This window comes from Verruconis gallopava, assembly GCF_000836295.1.
Source record: "Verruconis gallopava strain CBS 43764 unplaced genomic scaffold supercont1.6, whole genome shotgun sequence".
NCBI classification, from domain to species: domain Eukaryota; kingdom Fungi; phylum Ascomycota; class Dothideomycetes; order Venturiales; family Sympoventuriaceae; genus Verruconis; species Verruconis gallopava.
In genome coordinates, this window is record NW_015622142.1 from 441,823 (window position 1) to 462,153 (window position 20,331).

General features: G+C 54.9%; 11 protein-coding genes across 14 annotated transcripts; 8 read left to right on the forward strand and 3 right to left on the reverse strand.

The window, feature by feature from the left end:
• The first annotated feature begins 25 nt into the window (after positions 1–25).
• PV09_02437 (adenosylhomocysteinase) lies at positions 26–2,100 on the forward strand. The gene is made up of 3 exons (XM_016355477.1): positions 26–285; positions 335–461; positions 512–2,100. The coding sequence occupies exons 1-3, from the start codon at positions 114–116 to the stop codon at positions 1,572–1,574; spliced, it is 1,362 nt and encodes a 453-aa protein (XP_016216613.1). The 5' UTR covers positions 26–113; the 3' UTR covers positions 1,575–2,100.
• PV09_02438 (uncharacterized protein) lies at positions 1,943–4,257 on the reverse strand. The gene is made up of 2 exons (XM_016355478.1): positions 3,812–4,257; positions 1,943–3,741 (listed from the first exon to the last, which is right to left on the reverse strand). Exons 1-2 carry the CDS (start codon positions 3,919–3,921, stop codon positions 2,457–2,459), a joined length of 1,395 nt encoding a protein of 464 aa, XP_016216614.1. The 5' UTR covers positions 3,922–4,257; the 3' UTR covers positions 1,943–2,456.
• An 80-nt stretch (positions 4,258–4,337) lies between these two features.
• PV09_02439 lies at positions 4,338–6,871 on the forward strand. Of its 2 annotated transcripts, XM_016355479.1 has the most exons (3): positions 4,338–4,777; positions 5,435–5,751; positions 5,820–6,871. In XM_016355479.1, the coding sequence occupies exons 1-3, from the start codon at positions 4,755–4,757 to the stop codon at positions 6,515–6,517; spliced, it is 1,038 nt and encodes a 345-aa protein (XP_016216615.1). In that variant the 5' UTR covers positions 4,338–4,754; the 3' UTR covers positions 6,518–6,871. The 2 variants fall into 2 exon arrangements, with proteins under 2 accessions (XP_016216615.1, XP_016216616.1); XM_016355480.1 differs by lacking the exon at positions 4,338–4,777 and having other exon boundaries at positions 4,793–5,751.
• Positions 6,872–7,060: 189 nt separating this feature from the next.
• Positions 7,061–8,919, forward strand: PV09_02440. Of its 2 annotated transcripts, XM_016355481.1 has the most exons (6): positions 7,061–7,399; positions 7,667–7,909; positions 7,990–8,234; positions 8,305–8,370; positions 8,430–8,483; positions 8,548–8,919. In XM_016355481.1, the coding sequence occupies exons 2-6, from the start codon at positions 7,762–7,764 to the stop codon at positions 8,584–8,586; spliced, it is 552 nt and encodes a 183-aa protein (XP_016216617.1). In that variant the 5' UTR covers positions 7,061–7,399; positions 7,667–7,761; the 3' UTR covers positions 8,587–8,919. The 2 variants fall into 2 exon arrangements, with proteins under 2 accessions (XP_016216617.1, XP_016216618.1); XM_016355482.1 differs by lacking the exon at positions 7,061–7,399 and having other exon boundaries at positions 7,400–7,909.
• Positions 8,920–9,599: 680 nt separating this feature from the next.
• PV09_02441 (uncharacterized protein) lies at positions 9,600–10,616 on the forward strand (the record flags this gene model as incomplete). The annotated part of the gene is made up of 2 exons (XM_016355483.1): positions 9,600–9,669; positions 9,943–10,616. 2 exons carry the CDS (start codon positions 9,600–9,602, stop codon positions 10,614–10,616), a joined length of 744 nt encoding a protein of 247 aa, XP_016216619.1.
• A 514-nt stretch (positions 10,617–11,130) lies between these two features.
• On the reverse strand, positions 11,131–12,950 carry PV09_02442. 2 transcript variants are annotated; one of them, XM_016355485.1, is made up of 2 exons: positions 12,628–12,950; positions 11,131–12,572 (listed from the first exon to the last, which is right to left on the reverse strand). In XM_016355485.1, exons 1-2 carry the CDS (start codon positions 12,693–12,695, stop codon positions 11,255–11,257), a joined length of 1,386 nt encoding a protein of 461 aa, XP_016216621.1. In that variant the 5' UTR covers positions 12,696–12,950; the 3' UTR covers positions 11,131–11,254. The 2 variants fall into 2 exon arrangements, with proteins under 2 accessions (XP_016216621.1, XP_016216620.1); XM_016355484.1 differs by having other exon boundaries at positions 11,131–12,950.
• Positions 12,951–13,121: 171 nt separating this feature from the next.
• Positions 13,122–14,791, forward strand: PV09_02443 (fumarylacetoacetase). The gene is made up of 2 exons (XM_016355486.1): positions 13,122–14,132; positions 14,191–14,791. Exons 1-2 carry the CDS (start codon positions 13,190–13,192, stop codon positions 14,556–14,558), a joined length of 1,311 nt encoding a protein of 436 aa, XP_016216622.1. The 5' UTR covers positions 13,122–13,189; the 3' UTR covers positions 14,559–14,791.
• Positions 14,792–14,895: 104 nt separating this feature from the next.
• Positions 14,896–17,152, forward strand: PV09_02444 (uncharacterized protein). Its single transcript, XM_016355487.1, has 4 exons — positions 14,896–15,462; positions 15,531–16,042; positions 16,107–16,228; positions 16,281–17,152. Exons 1-4 carry the CDS (start codon positions 15,244–15,246, stop codon positions 16,982–16,984), a joined length of 1,557 nt encoding a protein of 518 aa, XP_016216623.1. The 5' UTR covers positions 14,896–15,243; the 3' UTR covers positions 16,985–17,152.
• Positions 17,066–18,548, reverse strand: PV09_02445 (uncharacterized protein). Its single transcript, XM_016355488.1, has 3 exons — positions 18,179–18,548; positions 17,592–18,120; positions 17,066–17,539 (listed from the first exon to the last, which is right to left on the reverse strand). The coding sequence occupies exons 1-3, from the start codon at positions 18,282–18,284 to the stop codon at positions 17,224–17,226; spliced, it is 951 nt and encodes a 316-aa protein (XP_016216624.1). The 5' UTR covers positions 18,285–18,548; the 3' UTR covers positions 17,066–17,223.
• Positions 18,549–18,672: 124 nt separating this feature from the next.
• On the forward strand, positions 18,673–19,037 carry PV09_02446 (uncharacterized protein; the record flags this gene model as incomplete). The annotated part of the gene is made up of 2 exons (XM_016355489.1): positions 18,673–18,867; positions 18,918–19,037. The coding sequence occupies 2 exons, from the start codon at positions 18,673–18,675 to the stop codon at positions 19,035–19,037; spliced, it is 315 nt and encodes a 104-aa protein (XP_016216625.1).
• Positions 19,038–19,284: 247 nt separating this feature from the next.
• On the forward strand, positions 19,285–20,302 carry PV09_02447 (uncharacterized protein; the record flags this gene model as incomplete). Its single annotated transcript, XM_016355490.1, has 4 exons — positions 19,285–19,383; positions 19,439–19,526; positions 19,583–19,675; positions 19,731–20,302. The coding sequence occupies 4 exons, from the start codon at positions 19,285–19,287 to the stop codon at positions 20,300–20,302; spliced, it is 852 nt and encodes a 283-aa protein (XP_016216626.1).
• Between the last annotated feature and the right edge of the window lie 29 nt (positions 20,303–20,331).

The following is a 20,331-nucleotide window of genomic DNA, read 5'->3' on the forward strand; positions in this document are numbered from 1 at the left end:
CCAGCCTCAAAAATCTCACCCCGCCATGGCCAGCAAAACGCTTTTCTACAAACCTTCAACCTTAACCTTCCGCGTCTGCACACTGTCAAACAACCCCACGAGGCACAGGAAACATGTCTGCCCCAGCTCACAAATTCAAGGTTGCCGATATCTCCCTCGCTGCATTTGGCAGGAGGGAGATCGAGCTCGCTGAGAATGAGATGCCTGGCCTCATGGCCACCCGACAGAAGTATGCTGCAGACCAGCCATTGGCCGGCGCACGTATTGCCGGCTGCTTGCACATGAGTATGCGTTCTCTTTGTTCTTTGCTTCGTGCTGTCTAACATGTTCGTAGCCATTCAGACCGCTGTGCTCATCGAGACTCTGACGGCCTTGGGCGCTGAGGTTACATGGACTAGCTGCAACATCTTCTCAACTCAAGACCATGCAGCGGCAGCCATCGCTGCTGGCGGCACGCCAGTGTACGTCCCCATATTTCAGAACGCTTGGAAAACATGCTAAATCTGCACAGCTTCGCCTGGAAGGGCGAGACGGAGGAGGAGTACAACTGGTGCCTCGAGCAGCAGCTCACCGCCTTCAAGGATGGCAAGAAGCTCAACCTCATCCTCGACGACGGCGGTGACCTTACTGCGCTCGTACACAAGAAGTACCCCGAGATGCTCAAGGACTGCTATGGTATCTCAGAGGAGACGACCACCGGTGTGCACCACCTATACCGTATGCTGAAGAACAAGGACGGTGGCCCCGGTCTCCTCTGCCCGGCTATCAACGTGAACGACTCAGTCACAAAGTCGAAATTCGACAACCTGTACGGCTGCAGAGAATCGCTCGTCGACGGCATCAAGCGCGCCACCGACGTTATGATTGCCGGTAAGGTCGCCGTTGTGGCTGGCTACGGTGACGTTGGCAAGGGTTGCGCCCAGGCGCTGCACTCAATGGGTGCTCGCGTCATTGTCACCGAGGTGGATCCTATCAATGCTCTCCAGGCGGCTGTCTCTGGCTATCAGGTCACCACCATGGAGGAGGCCGCTCCCATTGGTCAGATCTTCGTCACCACGACCGGCTGCCGCGACATTATTACCGGAGCCCACTTCTCCGTCATGAAGAACGATGCCATCGTCTGCAACATCGGCCACTTCGACATTGAGATCGACGTTGCCTGGTTGAAGGCCAACGCCAAGAGTGTGGTCAACATCAAGCCACAGGTCGACCGCTTCCTCATGCCGAACGGTAACCACATCATCCTTCTCGCAGAGGGCCGTCTTGTCAACCTTGGCTGCGCAACTGGTCACTCATCCTTCGTCATGTCCTGCTCTTTCACCAACCAGGTCCTTGCCCAGATCATGTTGTACAAGGCTGGCGACAAGGCCTTTGGCGAGAAGTACGTCGAGTTTGGCAAGACCGGAAAGCTTGACATCGGCGTATATACCCTGCCCAAGATCCTCGACGAGCAGGTCGCACTGCTGCACCTTGATCACGTCAACGCCAAGCTGACCAAGCTCACCGAGAAGCAGGCTGACTACCTGGGCGTGCCGATCGAAGGTCCCTTCAAGTCGGAGATTTACAGGTACTAGTGTGCGAAATCTCTTTCTTTGGCTTTCGAGAGAGATTGTTTAAAAAGAGAAGAAAAAAAGTTTTAGGCTGAACTTTTCAACATTTACGGAGTCATGATCGGAAAATGATACCACGAAATGTCCTCAACGGCATTGGGATGGCGTTTATAACGAAGTCATATTTCTCTTTTTTTGTTTACTTGCCCGTATATTAGTTATGCTCAACCAACATCTGGGATTTGGCCATGGAGCCTCTTGTCAACGGAACGGAGGCGATCGTAATACTGGGGTGGCAAATACAACTCTTGCTTCCTTTTGGGGAGGATGAAATGAAAGACGAACAGGGCATCAGACGGCGAGAGCATTGTGAGACCACTCTCAACTTTGGTCTTGAACCGTGCTTACATCTAGTAAGTTTATGTAGTCTGCTGAGAAGAAAAAAAAATCAAGGAGCGAAACACTTCTGGATGACGCTTGTGGAATTGTGAAGTGATCTAACTTTTGTTTCCACGGGGCATTATAGCCTTCCTTTTTTTTTTCCCCCAACCCCCTCACGTTCCGGCCCGTACCTGTAACGATGCCCTCCTTTTCTGTTTTCGGACGGAAGCGCAGGCGAGGCTCGCTCTTCATCGGACTGTCTGCAACACACCGCGACCCGATGGCTGCGTCGCAGAGATCGTTCATGCCCTTCGCCAGCTTTGTAGCATGCGCACAGCGAAAAAGGAGATCTTTTTTTTGGAAAGAAAAAAAACAATTAAAATATAAATGAATACATGACTTCGCGGGGGCGACGCAGGCGACGGGCAAGCACCATATTTTCTTCTTTTTATTTTTGCATCTGCCTCAAGACGTACGGCACGATCAGTCGACGCGGGGAGGTGTGGGGTGGATGGGCAGTAGCCTTCATTCGTCGTCGTCGTCATCGACGACCAGTCTTCTCCTCTTCTGCCTGCTGACGGGGCTCTCTCTCGTGTCTTCGTCCTCGTCGGCCTCCGCGTCGGCGTCCTCGTCGGTGTCTCGGTCTCTCTTGGGCGTGCCCGTGCGCTCTGCCCGTTCGCGCTGCTGCTCTTGCTCCCTCCGCTCGATCATGGCGTCCAAGTCGTCGATTTCGTCGTCGCCCTCGGCGTCCTCTTCCTCGTCGCTGCGGGCGATGAAGTCGTCCTCCTCGTTGTATTCGTCCCGGCTGCCCCTGTAGCCCGATCCGAACTGCTCTTCCTCGTCGCTGTACTCGTCGTTGTTGCGTCTGCGCCGAGGCGCCCTCTTGGCGTTTCGTCGGGAGCCGCCGCCGTCGCCTTCCAGATCCGCCACGGACAGCCCGCCCGCGCGACCGCCGGACCGGCCGTAGCCGCGACCAGACTTCTCGCGCTCGCGTAGCTGCTGAGCCTCGAGGCGGCGTTGCGCGCGCAGCATGTCTCTCTCCGCCTGCTCCGCCTTTTTGCGCTGCAGCTCCGGGTCTTCCATGTTGGTGCTCAGGTTCACGACGACGTGGTTTGCGGCCCGCGCGGCGGCCATCTTGCGTTGCAGACGTTCCAGAGCCTCGTCCTCATTGTCGCCCACGGTGTTGACCTGCAGGGCAGCAGTGATCTTGTTTGTGGTGCGAACGATGAAGGCCTCTTGGGAGGCGGAGGCGAGGTAGGTGAACTGTTCTTGCTTCTCGGACCATGGCTTGATGCTCTGGCCCGGCTTGCTGAGCGGCGTGGGCTTCGTGGGGTTGTGCTGAGGTGGTGCCAGCGCTCTGTGCGATATCTCGTACTGCACGGTCGGGTCCGAGGCCAGCTGAAGGGTTAGAGATCCGTCCGACCAGCGCAATATCCGTGCATTGGACTGCAGCTCGGCCGGATTCGAGGGGGAATGGCGCCAGCGAATGGTGGTCTGCGCAGTCTTGTAGGCGGAGAAGTTGGAGGAGGCGGAAGTCGAGTGGTGATCTGTCGTTGGTGGCGTGAAGCCTTCGAGGGAGAAATTGACGGGGTCGATAGATAGGAACTCTGGTATCTTGAGCAGGTAGCCTTCGCCGTCGCTGGGCTCGGGCACCGGATGGCGGGCCAGGTCGACTTCCATGATGTTTACGTCCTGCATGACCTGCTCGACGTCGCCGCCGTCGTTCTCATCCTCGTCAGCCGGAGCCCTGTCATAGCGGCCTTCGTCGTCGCCGGAGTCCAGCTCTTCATCGTCGAGTTGGCGACGCTGGCTGCAGAAGAGGTTGTTAGCAACGGGGATGTGCAGATGGGGGGGGTCGCGCAGCGAGCAGTCAAACGTACGCTCTTGTCTCAGCCTCGTCGTCTATGCCGTCATCAAACAGGTCGTCCATGTCCTCGTTGAGATCCTGGTCGGCGTCGCCATTGCGCTCGTCTTCCGATGCGGACGACATGGCGAGCAGGAGCTGCGTGCGAATGCGAGTCCGCCAACAAGCCTGCAGAAGCTCTGGGTTTGGCGAGACGCGGAAGGACGAAGATGGAAAGTGGATGGGCAACGGAGCAGGACACGCACACGCGCACGAACGCACACAAGCACACGGTACTGTGCTAGGGCCGGGTCGAGCAAGGTGGAGGTGCAGCGGCGGTCGCAGTGTGCAGCGGCAGTCGTCGCGCGGGTTGCCAACGAAGGCGCCGATGGGTAGAGACTAGAGCGGCAGAGACTGGAGACTAGACACGAAACACGCGAGCGAACTGGGCGCGCTGGGCCAATCCGCGGCGCCTAAACAAAGAAGGGGCAGAAAACAAGATAAAGCACTAGCAAAAGAAAAATTAAAAAAAAAAAAAAAAAAAAAAAAATCAGGACGTCAAAGATTCCTGGCAGCAAGCGCAAGGGTCGCCAGTGCGTCCCGCTGCTGGGGCGTGGGTTCCCCCCTAAGGCGAGGTGAAGCTTCAGGCTGGAGCAGAACGATTCGAGGCGTCGACGCTTCTTCGACCGCCAAAGACGGCCAGCGTCCGCCCGTCCGCCAGACACGTCAGAAGCCTTTCAGAGCGACGTCCAGGTCTCGTCGACCCGTGCAGACCTTCGGATCCCGACTCTCACTCGCACGTCGTCGGGCTCTCTTCTCCCTTCCTAGCACGCCTGGCCGCTCGCTCCCAGCTCTCCATGTGACTTTGGCTCGCTTCTCCCAGCGCGTCCGCCTCAGCACGAGTCCCATCTTGTTCCATCCAGACGCGCTGTCTCTGACGCCCGAATCCGAGTCCCAGCGTTGCCGTCCTTTGCCCCCAGATGGCGAACTTCTTCAATGGATTGTAAGTCAGCCCCAACGCGCTGCCCTCTCCTCGCCCCCTCCAGCGCTCAACAGGTTCTCGTTCTGCCTGGCCCGTCTGCCCGCTGCCTGCTCGCCGTGACCGCCTGTGCCGTCACGGCGACGACCACGACTGCTGCTGTCACGGGCAGCATCCCCATCGCCATCCCCATCGCTGTCATCACCACCATCCTCCCCTTTGTCTCCTGCCTCTGGCCATGATCCCGCACCGTCACAGCCCGACTCGCACCCGGCCAGCTGCTGGGCGAGGCCATTGTTCCCCTGGACGTTCTCGCTGGCCCAACCCCCCCAGCTCCCGTTGCACGTGGCCCGCACACCCTCCCGCCTTAAGTCGAGTCCAGCCAGCTACTGCAACCGTCTGAATCTCGCTGCAGATGGGCGGCGCGTGTTGCAGGGCGGTCAGGACTAGATCTCGGCCGGCGTGTGATGCTGCACTTTGGTGCTCCTCGCCCGCCTAGGATCCGCACTGGCACACGCCCTCCCCCCCATCGCCACCGTTCTCCGCCGCTCCAGCAACCCAGTGACCTGCATTTCGGTTTCAGAACAGGATCGCCGCGCTCCAACTCGTTTCCTTTCTTTCCCTTTGCTGGCTAACCGTTTGAACCTTTGCTAACCCTTCCCTCTTTGCTCACCATACCAGGCGCCAGGGTTTTGCAGGCAGAAACAATAAGAGCCAAGCGGGCAAAGGCAATGGGCAGGGCGTTTCGTCGCCCACCACTCTGTCCAGTCCAAGTTCCTCGCTAGCGCCGTCCCTTCCATCTGTCCCGCACTCACCAGGCTTAAGCTCAACAATGTCGTACGAGAACATCCCCGCCGCCGACAGCCAGCCGTCGCTGCAGCGGCGTCCACCCTTCTTCTTCAGAGAGGAATATTCGAACCTCATCGTCAAGGGCAATTTCATGACCCTCGCCGCCAAGCCCGTGCTCGTGGACGAGGGAGAATGGCTTGCGCACCAAGGTGGGTTTCTCCATTTCAACGCGCACTCGTCCGGCCACATGATCAGCGCGCTCACAGGTCGCCCGCAGTCGTCGAGCAGTTCCGCCTTCTGGACGGCATGATCCAGATCATTCGCACCGTTGACGAAAAGACGGGCCTGCCCATCTGTAACATGGACAGCTGCCCCACCATGTCCGCCGCCGGCCACACGTACACCTGGCTGGACAACAACAAACGTCCGATCAAGATCCCGGCCCACCAGTACATCCAGCTGGTCCAGAAATGGATCGTCGGTAAGATCAATGATCCGAACATCTTCCCAACAGACATGTCCGGTCCCGGTCAGTACGCCTCCGGCGGGGTGTCTACACCCGGATCAAATACGCCCATCCCAGCTGGACCGACCACGAGCAGTGCGCCGCTGTCGACGCTTGCCGGACGAGATTGGCTCGGCAAGGCTGCTGGCTTTCCCGAGAGCTTTGAGACGGACATTCGAAGCATCTACAGACAAATGATGCGATGTTACGCCCACATCTATCACGGCCACTGGCTTGACCCCTTCTGGCACATCAATGCCTACAAGGAACTGAACACGTGCTTTATCCACTTCGTCAACGTCGGCAAGGTGTTTGGCCTGCTCGGCGACAAGGAGATGGAGCCAATGCAGCCGCTGATTGACATATGGACTGCGAAGGGCCTGCTTCCCACAGCACCCGCCAGCCAGGCAACGCCCGCGAGACAGGAGCCAGCTGCGGCGGCGACTCCGGCGATAGGCACGGCGTCTTGATCGCAATATGAAGCGTGTTACATTCTCATTGTGGATTGCAAAGCAGAATTCTCATCGTAAAGCATGATTTGCACAGCATCTTTGTCGGAATTTTGCGGGGGCACCGCGGCATCAGGCGGAGTTGCAGAGGACGCGAGGAGATCTACAAGGCATCTCTTACTCTGGTAAAGGCATCATCGAGTCCCGGCGCGGCTTATTCATGGAATGTGAGGGGAGGAAACGCAGCGGGGGACTTTGGAGAACATGTGTTTCTTTCTCTTTGGGACAGCCGGCAGGGGAACGTGAGAAAATAGACGTCATGACCATAAAAAGCACGAGTCAAGTTAGCCAGAGAATCAATTCTCCACGTTTGAATCCTTTAGCAGCGTGCATTTTGCTGTCGCCTGGAGGCTTGTCGCTGAAGCACACCCCCCGTGTGGCTGTTGTGCCAGGCGACCGAATTCTCCCAGCGAAGGGGAAAAGTGGAAATGCCAAACGTGTCCTGATGGGCGGACGCGGTTTTAAAAGCGGGATGGCTCGCGAGAGATGGGTTTCTGTCGCAGCGTCGTTTGCTCTGATCGCCCCAAGCGCACACGCATCTCGTCGCTGCTGCTGCTGCTGCTGTTGTTGCTGCTGCTACGCCTCAGTCGAAGTACTCTTGAACCGCCAGGCCTGAAGCCGAGGCACGTGACCGACTCCCAAGAGCCCGTCCACGGCTCGACTCTCCAATTGACAGATCGACGTTCAACACAAAAAGCGTCAAAAGGAGCTTTTTGCAACACCAACAACCTCCTGCACAACCACTACCGCACAGTCCACGGCAACCACCTCGCCCCCGTCCCCCTTCCTCGCATAGCGACCGGCATAGATCTCTCGCTCGATTGCGTCTCTTGCTTCGGCCGAGTAAGTCCACTCCCTCCGCCCCCGTAGCGCTCGTGTGGCCAGTGGGTGCCCCTCCAGATCCGGTGCGGCATCGACAACCTTGCACTTTCCAACTTGCTGCCGCTTTTTGCAACCCACGGCAGTTCTCGTGCTTATCGCATCATCAACAAACACCACTCCACCTCCAGAGCCGCACGATCCACCCGAGTGCGTGCTCCGTCTGTGTTGCGACACCAATAGCGTTGAGAGGTTTTTTTTTACTGACACGTTACCCTTGTGCCCTCGCAGCAGGCGTCCACATTTCTCACCGACTCTTCCCTTCGCCCCCCAACCAACCACACGACTCTAACGACCGTCTACGACCGCGACACAACATCGCAAACATGGGTCTCACGTTCTCGAAGCTATTCGACAGACTATGGGGCAAGAAGGAGATGCGCATCTTGATGGTTGGCTTGGACGCCGCCGGAAAGACGACCATCCTGTACAAGCTCAAGCTGGGTGAAATTGTCACCACCATCCCCACGATCGGTATGCGCCTGCTCACCCGCCTCGCTGTGCCTGGGCCCCACGATGGTAGGCGATGTGCTGACCACAGGTGCCCAATCTAGGCTTCAACGTCGAAACTGTCGAGTACAAGAACATCCAATTCACCGTCTGGGACGTCGGTGGACAGGACAAGATCCGACCTCTGTGGAGGCATTACTTCCAAAACACCCAGGGTATCATCTTCGTCGTCGACAGCAACGATCGCGACCGTATCGTCGAGGCCCGCGAGGAGCTGCAGCGCATGCTGAACGAGGATGAGCTTCGTGACGCTCTTCTTCTGGTCTTTGCTAACAAGCAGGATCTGCCGGTTCGTGCTGACCCTCCTATCTATCCGCCCCTTTCGCCTCTTGTGACCGAGAACTAACATGCCACTGTAGAATGCCATGAACGCCGCCGAAGTCACCGATAAGCTTGGTCTCCACTCGCTCCGACAACGTGCCTGGGTAAGCGTTTTTGCCGCACGAGCCTGGTGTGCTGGCTGCTGACTTTGAGGGGGAAACAGTACATCCAATCCACTTGCGCTACCACTGGTGACGGTCTCTACGAAGGTCTTGAGGTGAGTGAAGCCGGTGTCTCTGGGATGTAAACGTCGCCTTTGCCGCTAACCCAATGCCACGCAGTGGCTCGCGAACGCCCTCAAGAAGGCCGGCCATTCGTAAATGCGTCAACGAAGTGTCCCACCCTTTTTTACGACGACCGCCCCTCCGTCCCAATCCACCATATCCTCCAATTTGAAACTCCCAATTAGAACCGTCCTTCCGAAATGACTCGCAAAGAGTACCTTATCCATTAAAACCGCCATGACAATGCCTCCAACGGGTTTGCGAAAGCTTTGTGCAAAGATTTAAGCGGGCACAGGGAGGTGCAAAGTGTGTGTTTTGTGGGTGTCGCTTTTTGAAACATACATTTTGAAAGGGCTTACAAACACCGGCGTTGGACTTTTGTCTGCTTAGCCATTTGAACTCTGAAATGCTACTCATTGGTTGACTTTGTTTTGCTTTTGTCTGCGCGTGGAATCCTGCAACTGCACCGCCGCCCACGTTCTGTAAGACGGCATCATCTGGTGCTGTCATACATCCCAGTCATGATGCGCCCCTCGAAGCTTTTGCCATGGGTCCTCGACGCTCTAGAATTTGCGACGCTCAGATTGTCAGGGCAATATGCCCAGCAAGGGTAGTTCCAAAGACGCTGACAGATGTGCAACATGCACAGCGCTTCTCTGATCCCGACGCTGACATTTCAATTGATTCACTAGATCTGAAGGACGATTAAAATCATCCGTGTAGGTCGACAGGTATTTCGGCTCCAATACGCGAATTTTTCCCATATTGCCAGTAGCTGCATCGTGACAACTGTGCTGGGTGCCGGAATCCGACTCGCCGCGACATCGGAATAAACAGTGCAATTGCTCGTCGAGATATATTCCTCGACTAGCCTGCTTCAAGCCAAGTTTCTTTTTATTTTTCTTTGGAGCAGGAAGAGGTGCTTAACCGATCTTTTTTTCTTCTTCTTCGTCTTCTTCTTTTTAAAATTTCCATCTGGGAATTCCCCCCTTCCCTCAAGAAAGGCAAGAGAGAAAGGCCTGAACGGATTTGCTCTGGGCCAGGAGAAAAGGGAAAGAAATAAAAATTAAGAAAAGGTCTTCGACCCGCGAATGGCGAGCAAGCCGAGCATGTCGCCCAAGGCGGCAGACCTCTACAACGTGAATGGGCTCGTGGCCGTTGTGACCGGGGGCAGTACGAGTATGTTCTTTTTTTGAATTCCCTCTTCTATTAATTTTTTTTTTCTTTTTGTATTTCTTCACCCTACCCTCTCTCCCCATTTTTGAATCTGTCCACTCCTGTTGCCGACCTGGCGAGTTCGAGCCTCTGGCGTGTTTCGTCGACGGGTCGATTCGCCTCAGCCTTGCCCCGTCACGTTCTCTCCAGCGAGCCCACCGGATCCGATACATCTCGTCCGTGTGTCTTTGTGAACCTAATCTGAGCCGCCTTCCCTTTTTTTTTTCCACCCAACAGGCATCGGTCTTGCGATCACGAAAGCGCTTGCTCAGAACGGAGCAAAGAGAGTGTACATCGTCGGCCGGCGGAGGGAGAAGCTGGAGGCCGCCGCCGAGGAGCTCGCCGTCGACGGCAACGTCGTCCCGCTCGTGGGCGAGGTCACCTCCAAGGAGTCGCTCGCCGAAATTGCGCGCCAGGTCGAGGACGACGCCGGGTACGTCCACCTGCTCGTGGCCAACGCCGGCATCACGGGCCCGAAGATCCGTCCCGCTCTCGACCCGGCCACGGGCTCGATCGACGACTTCGTCGAGCGCGCCTGGAGCACGCCCGCGAGCGACTTCGTCCGCGCCTTCGACGTCAACGTCGCGGCCGTCCACTACTCCGTCCTCGCCTTCCTGCGGCTGCTCGACAGGGGCAACCGCGCCCACAACCAGTTCCGCGACGGGGTCGCCTCGCAGGTCGTCGCCGTGAGCGCCGTCCCCGGCTGCGCCCGGCTCAAGGCCGCCAGCTTCGCCTACGGCAGCTCAAAGGCCGCGCTCGCGCACCTGATGAAGCACCTGTCCGTGTGGTGTGCGCGCTGGAACATCCGATGCAACGTCGTCGCCCCGGGCTCCCTGTCGTCCCTGGGCCTCTCCCATCATTTCATGATTCCCATTCCCCTGCCGGACTTGGACGACGAGGAAGACGGCTGAACGACAGAACCGCGTTGCGGGGCAGGGTCTCAGTCGAAGTGCGAAAGGGCACACAGGGAGAGAGTGCGTGTGCGTGTCGCTGACTCCCCCGGCTGACGGGGGGCAGCGTGCTGAGGCGTTGCATTCAGTGTTTCTGAGCGAGAGCGCGACCCCACCCTTCGTTGTCCCGTGCGGCCTACGATTCCAGCGAAGGGTCGGTCCCTTAGGGACGTGAAGCAGGGGGCCGGTCTGTCGGGAGAGAAAAGAAGACGGTACGTTTTCATAGGGGGCCGTGTGCTCTACAGGCTAGGCGGGAGGGCGCTAACGGGATATCAGTCGCTGGGTAGGTGCTTGGACTGGTAAGCAAAGCTAGGTGCATACTGTGACGGCATTGTGCTAGTTACGAACGGAGGCTGAGTTGGACAGCTTCAAAGCACGTACTAAGGAGGGCACATTATAAGACAGGTGAACGGATGAGGTGCGAGACCGAGTCGCAAGTGCTCAGAAACATTGTGGGTTTTTTTTTTTTTTTTTTTTGGACCCGAGTTATGGTAAAACACGGTGAATGACACCTTGGTATATCTGGCCTTTCAGGTTCTGGCAAGCTTCAGGGAAGGGCTGGAAGAAGGGTGTGGGGGATAAATATTACTGCTCTTCGCTCAGCTAATTGGGGCTTGAGGCCCTGACGCTTTCTTCTCGGGCCTCTTGAATCTAGGCTTCAGGGGCACCCAGCTCTCAGCATTGTAGCCTTCTTGAACCTTCTTGCACTTGCTTAGACCCCATTCGGTCACGCCGACCATCAAACAGCTTTCGAACATGAACGCCATGCTCCCTTCGCCCACTTTCTGGGGCTTCAGCTCTGCCGTGCTTGCCTTCTCCAAAGTGCCGGCGTCGGGACCGTGTGCGCTCATGACGTTGTGCAGACTGGCGCCGGCGGGCTGGAAGCCACCTTTCCCACCCGCCTTGGCGTCATACTCGCCGCCGATCAGGCCCATGAATTCACTCATGGTGTTGCGATGGTACCATGGCGGGCGGAAGGTGTCTTCCGCGACGAGCCATCGCGGTGGGAAGATGACAAAGTCTGCGATCGCAGTCCCCGGATGGTCGGACTGCGCCGTCAGTACGGTGAATATGCTGGGGTCCGGATGGTCGAACGATATGGAGCCGATGGTGTTGAAGCGACCGAGGTCATACTTGTACGGGTAGTAATTCCCGTGCCAAGCGACGACATCAAACGGCGTATGCCGTTGCTTCGCCGCGAACAGGTGGCCGGCAAATTTGGCGAGGATCGTGTACTCATTCTCCGTGTCTTCGTCAAAGTGCGCAATCGGCGCTTGGAAGTCCCGCGGATTCGCCAAGCAGTTGCTGCCAATCGGGCCGAGCTCTGGCAGGGCGAAGTGGCCTTGATACAGCTCGAGGATGTAGCCACGGACCGGCCCTTCCGGCAGGCTGACCTGGTATCGTACGCCACGCGGTATCACGCAGATCTCGTTGGGTCTGACAAGAATTTTGCCAAGCTCGGTGCGGATGTCGAGCACGCCGTGCTGCAGGACGATCAAAAAATCTCCGTCCGCCGAGTAGAACGCGCTCCGCGCATCCATGTCCTTTCCGGCGGCGAAGATGTAGTAGCCTACGCCTTGCTTCTTGGTCGGATCACCACATCCTGCCACTAGATGCAGCGAATGCACCCAGTCCACCGTCTCGTCTATGTCGAAGGGATCCCACCGCAGCTGGTTTGGGATCTGAAAGATCTTTTCCCACGGCTTGTTCTCGGGGTTCGTGTTGAACGTTGCAGATTCGCGCGGCTCGAAGTTGGAATGTGCGGACGCCGGAAGTATGCGATACAGCCACGTCTGTTGGTTCTCGTGGCGAGGCGCGGTAAACGCCGTACCCGAAAGCTTCTCAGCGTAGAGGCCGTACGGGGGCACTTGGGGAGAGTTCTGCCCAATGGGCAGGGCACCCTCTATTGCTTCAGTTCTACACGCCGAGTTTAGCTGAGACACCGGTTTCATGCTGGGAATACGGGTCGTACTCATGGTAGCAATTGAATCCATTCTGGTATCGATATCTTTCTGGGACCTTGAACTTTGTGGAAGGCATCGTGCTCGTCGCTGTAGTAGGGATTGAAGAACTCAGTAAGATTTCTCTCCGTCAGTCGTACAGTGGACGGCGGCAGCGGCTGCTTGGAGTTGGTGACCTTGTCAGTCAACTTTACGAACGCTCTCTTGAGCCGCCCAGGCACAGGCTCTGGGAGGATTTTATTCGGGTCCAGTACGACGCGCTCGCTCGCAACGGCTGCGCCATCCGGGGGCACCTGTGGAGAGCTCATCCTACGATAGGATCACGACCTCGCGCTCAGCAGCGGAATGCAAATCAAGTGCGGAGAACGTCGAGGAAGGTGCGCTGCCAAGGGTCTGCGGCACTGTTCCGTCTACCGTGACCCGTCCACAAGCGGCTGATGCGGCCACCGACGCTAACCTCATATAGCCGGCCACACCGCCAGGCTGTCCGCGAGCAGGCAATACAGTCGAGTGTGAGAGCAAGCAAGGTCGCTTTTGTTTATTTTGGGCTTGTTTCAGACGAGCCTCAAGAACATGGCTCTCTCGTCCTGGGTATCTGTCGCGAAGGACTCGCACTTTTCCATCGAGAACATCCCCTTCGGCATCATCTCAACGGAAGACAATCCAAAGCCTCGACCGGCCACTGCTATCGGGGATTATGCCTTGGATTTGGAGGCATTCGCGGCAGGGAATGGCTTCTCTGGGCTGTCGACGATCCAGCCGCATCAGGCGGTATTTTCTGAACCCGTTCTGAACGCGTTCGGCAGCTTGGGTAAACCCATCCACAGCGCCGTGCGCAGGTACCTGCAGAGCGTGCTGGCGAAAGATGGGCCGTTTCCAGACGTTCTCGAGAAGAACGAGGCGCTGCAGAAGAAGAGTCTGATCCGGCTTGACAAGGTCAGGAATCATCTTCCTTTCAAGATCGGCGACTACACCGATTTTTACGTTGGCCTGAACCACGCCGAGAACTGCTCCAGGATCATGCGAGGCATTGGCTCTCTGAATCCGAACTACAGACAATTGCCTGTGGGATATCACGGGCGCGCGTCGTCGGTTGTGGTGTCGGGAACGCCGATTCAGCGGCCGTCAGGCCAGATACTGGAAAAGCCGGGAGACCAGCTTCCCATTTTCTCGCACTGCAGGAAGTTGGATTTTGAGCTTGAATTGGGCTGTTTTATCTGCAAGCCTAATGAAATGGGCCGTCCTATTAATATCGACGAGGCCTTGGATCACCTGTTCGGCGTCGTCATGATGAACGATTGGTCAGCCAGAGATATACAGGCATGGGAAATGGCTCCCCTTGGACCCTTCAACGCAAAGAATTTTGGCACCACCATAAGTCCTTGGGTGGTTACCATGGAAGCCTTGGAGCCGTTTCGGACGGCTGGGATCGAAAACGATCAGTCGATCTTGCCGTATCTGCGGCAGAATACCGACAAGACTGTCTATGACATCCATTTGACGGTGGATCTGCAGAGTGAGTTTAATCCTCCGCGACGATGCCCCAACCATGCTGATAATGTACGCCTACACAGCTGCCAAAGGAGGAAAGCTCAAGGTCACGGAAACTAGTTCCAGAAACCTGCTCTTCTCTTTCGAGCAGATGCTTGCTCATCACACCGTCGGAGGATGTCCCTTCAACACGGGTGACCTGATAGGATCGGGAACCATTTCTGGCAAGGGCGATCCATCCACCTTTGGGGCTTTGCTCGAGCAGACGGAGAATGGAAAAGTATCACTCAAACTAAACAATGGGGAAGAAAGGACTTTCCTCTTGGACGGAGACACGGTCACATTCCGAGGCGTTTGCGACAATGGTTCAGGCAATCTGGTTGGCTTTGGCGAATGTTCAGGCACTATCCAGCCAGCGTTCAACTTCGATCAGGCGTACTTCTCGCGATAGTTTCGCGGTATCCAAGAATCGAATGTTTTTAAAAAAAAAATCTAGATCGTGGAGATTCCCTCTGCACAGTTGAATGCCAGCCTGATTCGTCTTCTGTCTTTGATAACGCGCCTTCTGTCCCCGGTTACTCGACGCAGTATAGCCACGAACTCGGCTATCAAAACCTTGTCTAGATATGAATACAGACGTAAGGCAACGTTTCCGCTTCACCCCTTGGAAACGATACAGCATCGAGTTCTTGAAAAGGAAAAGGGCGTGAGGATCATGGGATGGACATGGAATAAATTCCGCACGGCTTGTGTCTCTCAACCCCACATCAACATCCCCGCAAAACATGTGTCTACGTCGGTCATAACACAAATTCGGTGACATGCCGCGATGGCACCGCAGCGCACGCCCTCCGCTGTGGGGATCGGAAGAGCGCCATTAATTGTGACTTCACAAACGTCCTGCCTTTTTACCTCTCGATATAAGACGCTGACTGGAACTCTGCTCTCCACAGCACATGAAGACGCCGATTAAGGAAGCATTTTTTAAGCAACGATAAATCTTACGTGTTATCAATCTTCACTTTCTCGTCTGATTAAAAAAAAACATCATCCGTTGGGAAGTTTCTGTTCTAGAGCCCATTGTACGGTCTCGCTTTTCCCACTCGTCCTTAAAGGGCTTACGACAATCCGTTAAGATGGCGTCGCCTGTCGTCAGCGTCGCTGTTCTATTCGTGCTCTTCGTGCTATGGAGATGGGCGAACTCGACCGACAAACCAAAGATCAAGGGGATACCGGAAATTCCTGGATGGCCCATATTTGGCAGTCTGTTTGAATTAGGAGATGTACATGCTAGAGTAGCTCAACGTTGGGCGAAGAAATACGGACCGGTTTTTCAAGTAAGGTTGGGAAACAAGGTGAGCACTGCTTTTTGCACGAGACATATTGGCCTTGGAATTTACTAAGTTTTCCCCTTGGCTTGCAGAGAATTGTTTTCGCCAATTCTTTCGATTCCGTCCGTCACTTTTGGGTAACTCACCAATCCGCGCTGATTTCCAGACCAACTCTGCACACATTTCACACTGTAGTCTCAGACAGCTCAAACTTCACCATTGGGACGAGTCCTTGGGATGAGTCGTGCAAACGCCGCCGAAAAGCTGCGGCGACTGCATTGAACGTTGTTTCGGTTCGTGGTTACATGCCTATTGTCGACCTGGAGGCCACGACCTCAATCAAAGAAATGATTAAAGATTCAAAATACGGCACTGTTGACATCAACCCCATTGGCTATTTTCAACGATATGCACTTAATACGAGCTTAACTTTGAATTACGGATATAGAATAGAAGGGAACATCAACGATGATATGCTGAGGGAGATATGTGATGTCGAACGTGGAATTAGCAACTTCCGGAGCACGAGTAACAACTGGGAGGATTACGTGCCGATGTTGAGATTGTTACCTGGTAAGAAGGCTAGTCCTCTTGAGTTCAAAGAGTAAGTATTATTTGATATAGAGCGCGCTGCGTTCAGATTCATTGAGTTCTAACAAACTATCCAGACGAAGAGCACGCTACATGAGTCAACTTCTCAATATGCTCAAAGAAAAGATCGAAAAGGGTGAAGACAAGCCATGCATCACAGGAAATATTCTCAAGGACCCTGAAGCCAAACTTAACGACAGTATGTCAAGCCTAGTTTGATTTAGTTGATATCGAGTACTGATTCGAATCAGAGGAGATCGATTCCATCGGCCTCACTATGGTATCTGCTGGTTTAGATACGATACCTGGAAACCTTATAATGGGCCTCGCGTATCTTTCAACACCGAACGGCCAAAAAATTCAGGAGAAAGCGTACGCAGCCATCAACGAGGCCTATCCAGACGGAAATGCATGGCATGCTTGTCTAGATGAAGAGAAGGTAGCTTACGTCACGGCTTTTTACAAAGAAGTACTCCGTTATTGGACCGTCATTCCCATTTGCCTGCCAAGAGTCAGTATCAAAGATATCGAATACAATGGCGCAGTGATCCCGGCTGGGACCACGTTCTACATGAACGCTTACGCCGCAGACTACGATGAGGCGCACTTCAAAGATCCTTACTCTTTCATCCCGGAACGGTACCTCGACGGATCGGACGAAAAGACGGGAGGTGTCTCCCACTACGCGTACGGCGCAGGTAGTAGAATGTGCGCCGGAAGCCATCTCGCCAACCGGGAATTGTACGTCGCGTTCGTGCGGCTGATCTCGGCGTTCGAGATCTTGCCGCCGAAGAACAAGATGGATGAACCGGAAATGGACTGCTTGAAGGCAAACGCCATCCCCACGAGCTTGACAATGGAACCCAAACCGTTCAAGGTAGGGTTTAGGATACGGAACAGAGAACAACTGGAGAGGTGGATCAAGGAGAGTGAAGCGGCGACTGCGCACCTGTAGTCCATGGTCTACTGCGAGTATCAATCATGTAAGCTTGACAGATGTTGGAGAAGGGGGCATCAATTTTTGCACATGAAGAACATCAGAGAATCGTATATCGGGCTTTTTTTTTTCTCTCCGCATTAAGAGCTCGAAGCTCGGTCTAGACTGATTCTGTCTAAATCTCTATGGCATTCGCCCGCTTCATGGTTTTAGTTCGCCGATTTTCCTATATCGTTCCTTCGTGACTTCGCGGCTGCTCACACCCTACCCGCACGACCAGCTTGGATGATCTCGCCCGTCTGCGGATCGTCTGCTTTGAGGACAGGCCAACCCTGGCCATCCGCCTTTTGCAGCGTCAGTTCTAGCTTGGTACTCAGAATCTTGAACGTGCTTTTCCCGGGATCGATGGGACCAAAGAGCTCGAACGTCCTTTGGAAGCGCTTGTTATCCAAGGTGACTAGGTCAAGATCAAGCTGCGTCTCTGAAACAAACTTGACAGTCGACTTTTCTTTGTCAATCTTCTTGAGGTACAGCGACGCATTCACCGTCGTTGCCGTCTGATAGAAGTCATGTCTAAATCGGGCGTGTCAGTCTTCGTTCTTCCCACGGATACTAGCAAAAATACCTCACGGTATCGAGCTTCTCCTCGTGGCCAGGCTTTTTCTTCGCACCGACGAACAGATGCCGGTCTTTCGTTTTGCAGCCTTCAATCTTAAGAAATTGGTCGAACTCTAGAACCCGTCTCTTGCAACAAGTGTAACCTTTGCTACCCTCGTGAAAGAGAGGTGCCCCCGGATGGTGCACGCACTGCTCTCCACTTCTGTCTGAGCCTGCTTTGTATGTCTGTCCACACCCCCTCCTCCTGCATGTTGCACCGTCTGGCACCGGGGTGTCTGGATCGTCGTCCTCTGATTCTGGAGGTGGCGCAGGTGATGGCGAAGCTCTTGCTGACGACTGTGGGAGCCGTGGAACCGCTGGCTGCGTGAACTGTGTGTCTGCGGGAGCAGTCTGAGAGAGTGTCGCGTTGAGGTCTTCTCTCGGCTTCTCGTAGATCAGTGGACCCTCATCTGTTGTGCTGTGTTTGCCAGTGGTGCACGGAGGGATGGACAAAAACTCGTCAAACGTCAACACTCGAGGCTTGCAGCATTGATAGCCTACACATCGAGTTAGTGTGCGGCGAAAATGGCGACGCTTCCATGGACTCAGTATTACCCTTCTGCCCCTCGTGAAATACAGCTGGGCCAGGGTGATAGACACAGGGCTCGTCCGGGTCTGTGAAAACCTTTCCACAGCCTTTGTGGACACATTTTCCGGTCATTTTGCTGCTGAGAGTGATACACTACGCGGATTGTGGAAGTAAACGGGTAGGAGACTAGAGTGTCCAGACGCGCAAGACAATTTCAAGCCAATGGGGTAGGAAAGTATGGTAGGACGCAGTGCGATCTTAGATCCAAGCGACTGCACGAAACAGCAGATTTCGACTACGGCTTTAGAAGGGGGAGATCTGGCCTTGTTGTGCTCACTGGGCGTAGCGGTTTGAACTTTCTAGAAACTCAAGATGGAAGTTATGCCGCATTCAAGGCTGAACATTTTCAGCCAATCACATCGCATTTCCCCGCGTAGTCCTGCTCTCTGTTTCCCGCAAACTCCCTGCGTACTCCTCTCGCTCTCGCTCTCGCTCGTTGTTCCGTTATTCTTTGCGCAGCATGAAGCCTTCAATGCGTCTGCTGAACACGTGCCGGGTCACGCTGTTTACGAGACCAAATTGTTCGTTGTGCGACGACGCCAAAGTCGTGCTATCCAAGGTCTGGGACGTACGACCGTTCGACTACCAGGAGATCAACGTGATGGCGCCCGGTCAAGAAGAATGGAAGAATGTTTATGAGTTCGATACTCCTGTTGTAGGCAAACATCCACCCGTCGGCACAAAGACGTCTGATCGCCTGCCTAGGTTCATGTTGATAAAGCATTCCGGTGCCAGACGACTACCTTTTCCCTCAAGACCATGCACAAAATCATGCCTGATCAAATCCACCAATTGATGGATAAAGTCGAAAAGGGCGGCTCTTAAGATTTCCCTTTTTGCCAAGTCCACCTTTTGACGTGCGGAATTTCAGAGACTGGAACCTTGTAAACTACCCCGCTTAGTATTGAATGCAAGAGCTCCGATTCAGGCTGCTTGGTTGGTACCGCTGTAGTGGCCCTCGTCCTGGACGGAGTACCTCCGTACCGCACCCTTTATTTGTCAATCTCATCACCATTTCTCTAACGTTGTTACATTCTGCGTCCAAACATCGCGAAGTCTGGAAGAATAATTCATGGACCAAGATCGATCCGTGAAGATGTCCACCATGCAGGCTGCCAACCGATTGTGGCAAGCTTTGAAAAAAGGAGGCCCAACCTTTGGAGCCTGGCAGGTGCGCGACTGAACAACTAGGTAGGACGCGGGCGCACAATCTTATGTACTCGCAGATGCTACCGGGCTCAAACAATTCACGCGCTATGGCGAGGACAGGCATCGACTGGATAGTTGTAGACACAGAGCACGGAAATGTTGACGGTATGGCATCCTGAAAGCTTCTTTGCGTGCGTAACATTTTCTCAACCCAATGCCAGACGGTCAAATGCATGAGGCCGTGGCCGCCATTGCAGCATGCGGTGTTTCTCCTGTCGTGCGCATCGCTGCCAACGAAGGCTGGATGGTAAAGCGTGCGTCCCAATGTTGATCACCGTGCATACTCTTTCGAGTACTAAATCCGCTCAGGAGCACTAGATTCTGGAGCTCACGGCATTGTTGTTCCATTGATATATACTCCAGCGGATGTCTCGAGATTGGTGGCATCTGCTAAATTCCCACCACGGGGCAATCGGGGATTTGGAAGTCCCTTCCCCATGGAGAAGTTTGATCCTTCGCTTACCACCGCGGAGTATCTGCAACAGGCAAACGATGCCCTTATCACCATTGTACAGATAGAGACAAAAGAAGCGTTGGAGAATGTAGATGCCATAGCGGCTATTGACGGTGTCGACGTGCTCCTTGTTGGGCCGTTCGATCTGGGGAACAACATTGGATACCCGATACTTGACGGGACCATGCACACATATCTCGTGCGAGCTATCGACAGGATTCTAGAGGCTGCCACGAAGCATGGAAAACGAACAGGCATCTACTGCACGAGTGGAGAGCAGTCCAGGCACTTCGCAGAGAAAGGCTTCAACATGGTGAGCATCGCAGCTGATATGATCGCCTTACCTGCCTACTTGACGTCCACCCTCAAAATTGCCAAAGGCGAGAGTGGTGCAGCAGAGAAGGTCACCGGTCCATATGGTCGATAAACGGGCGGTTAGGCCTCGAAAATACCAAT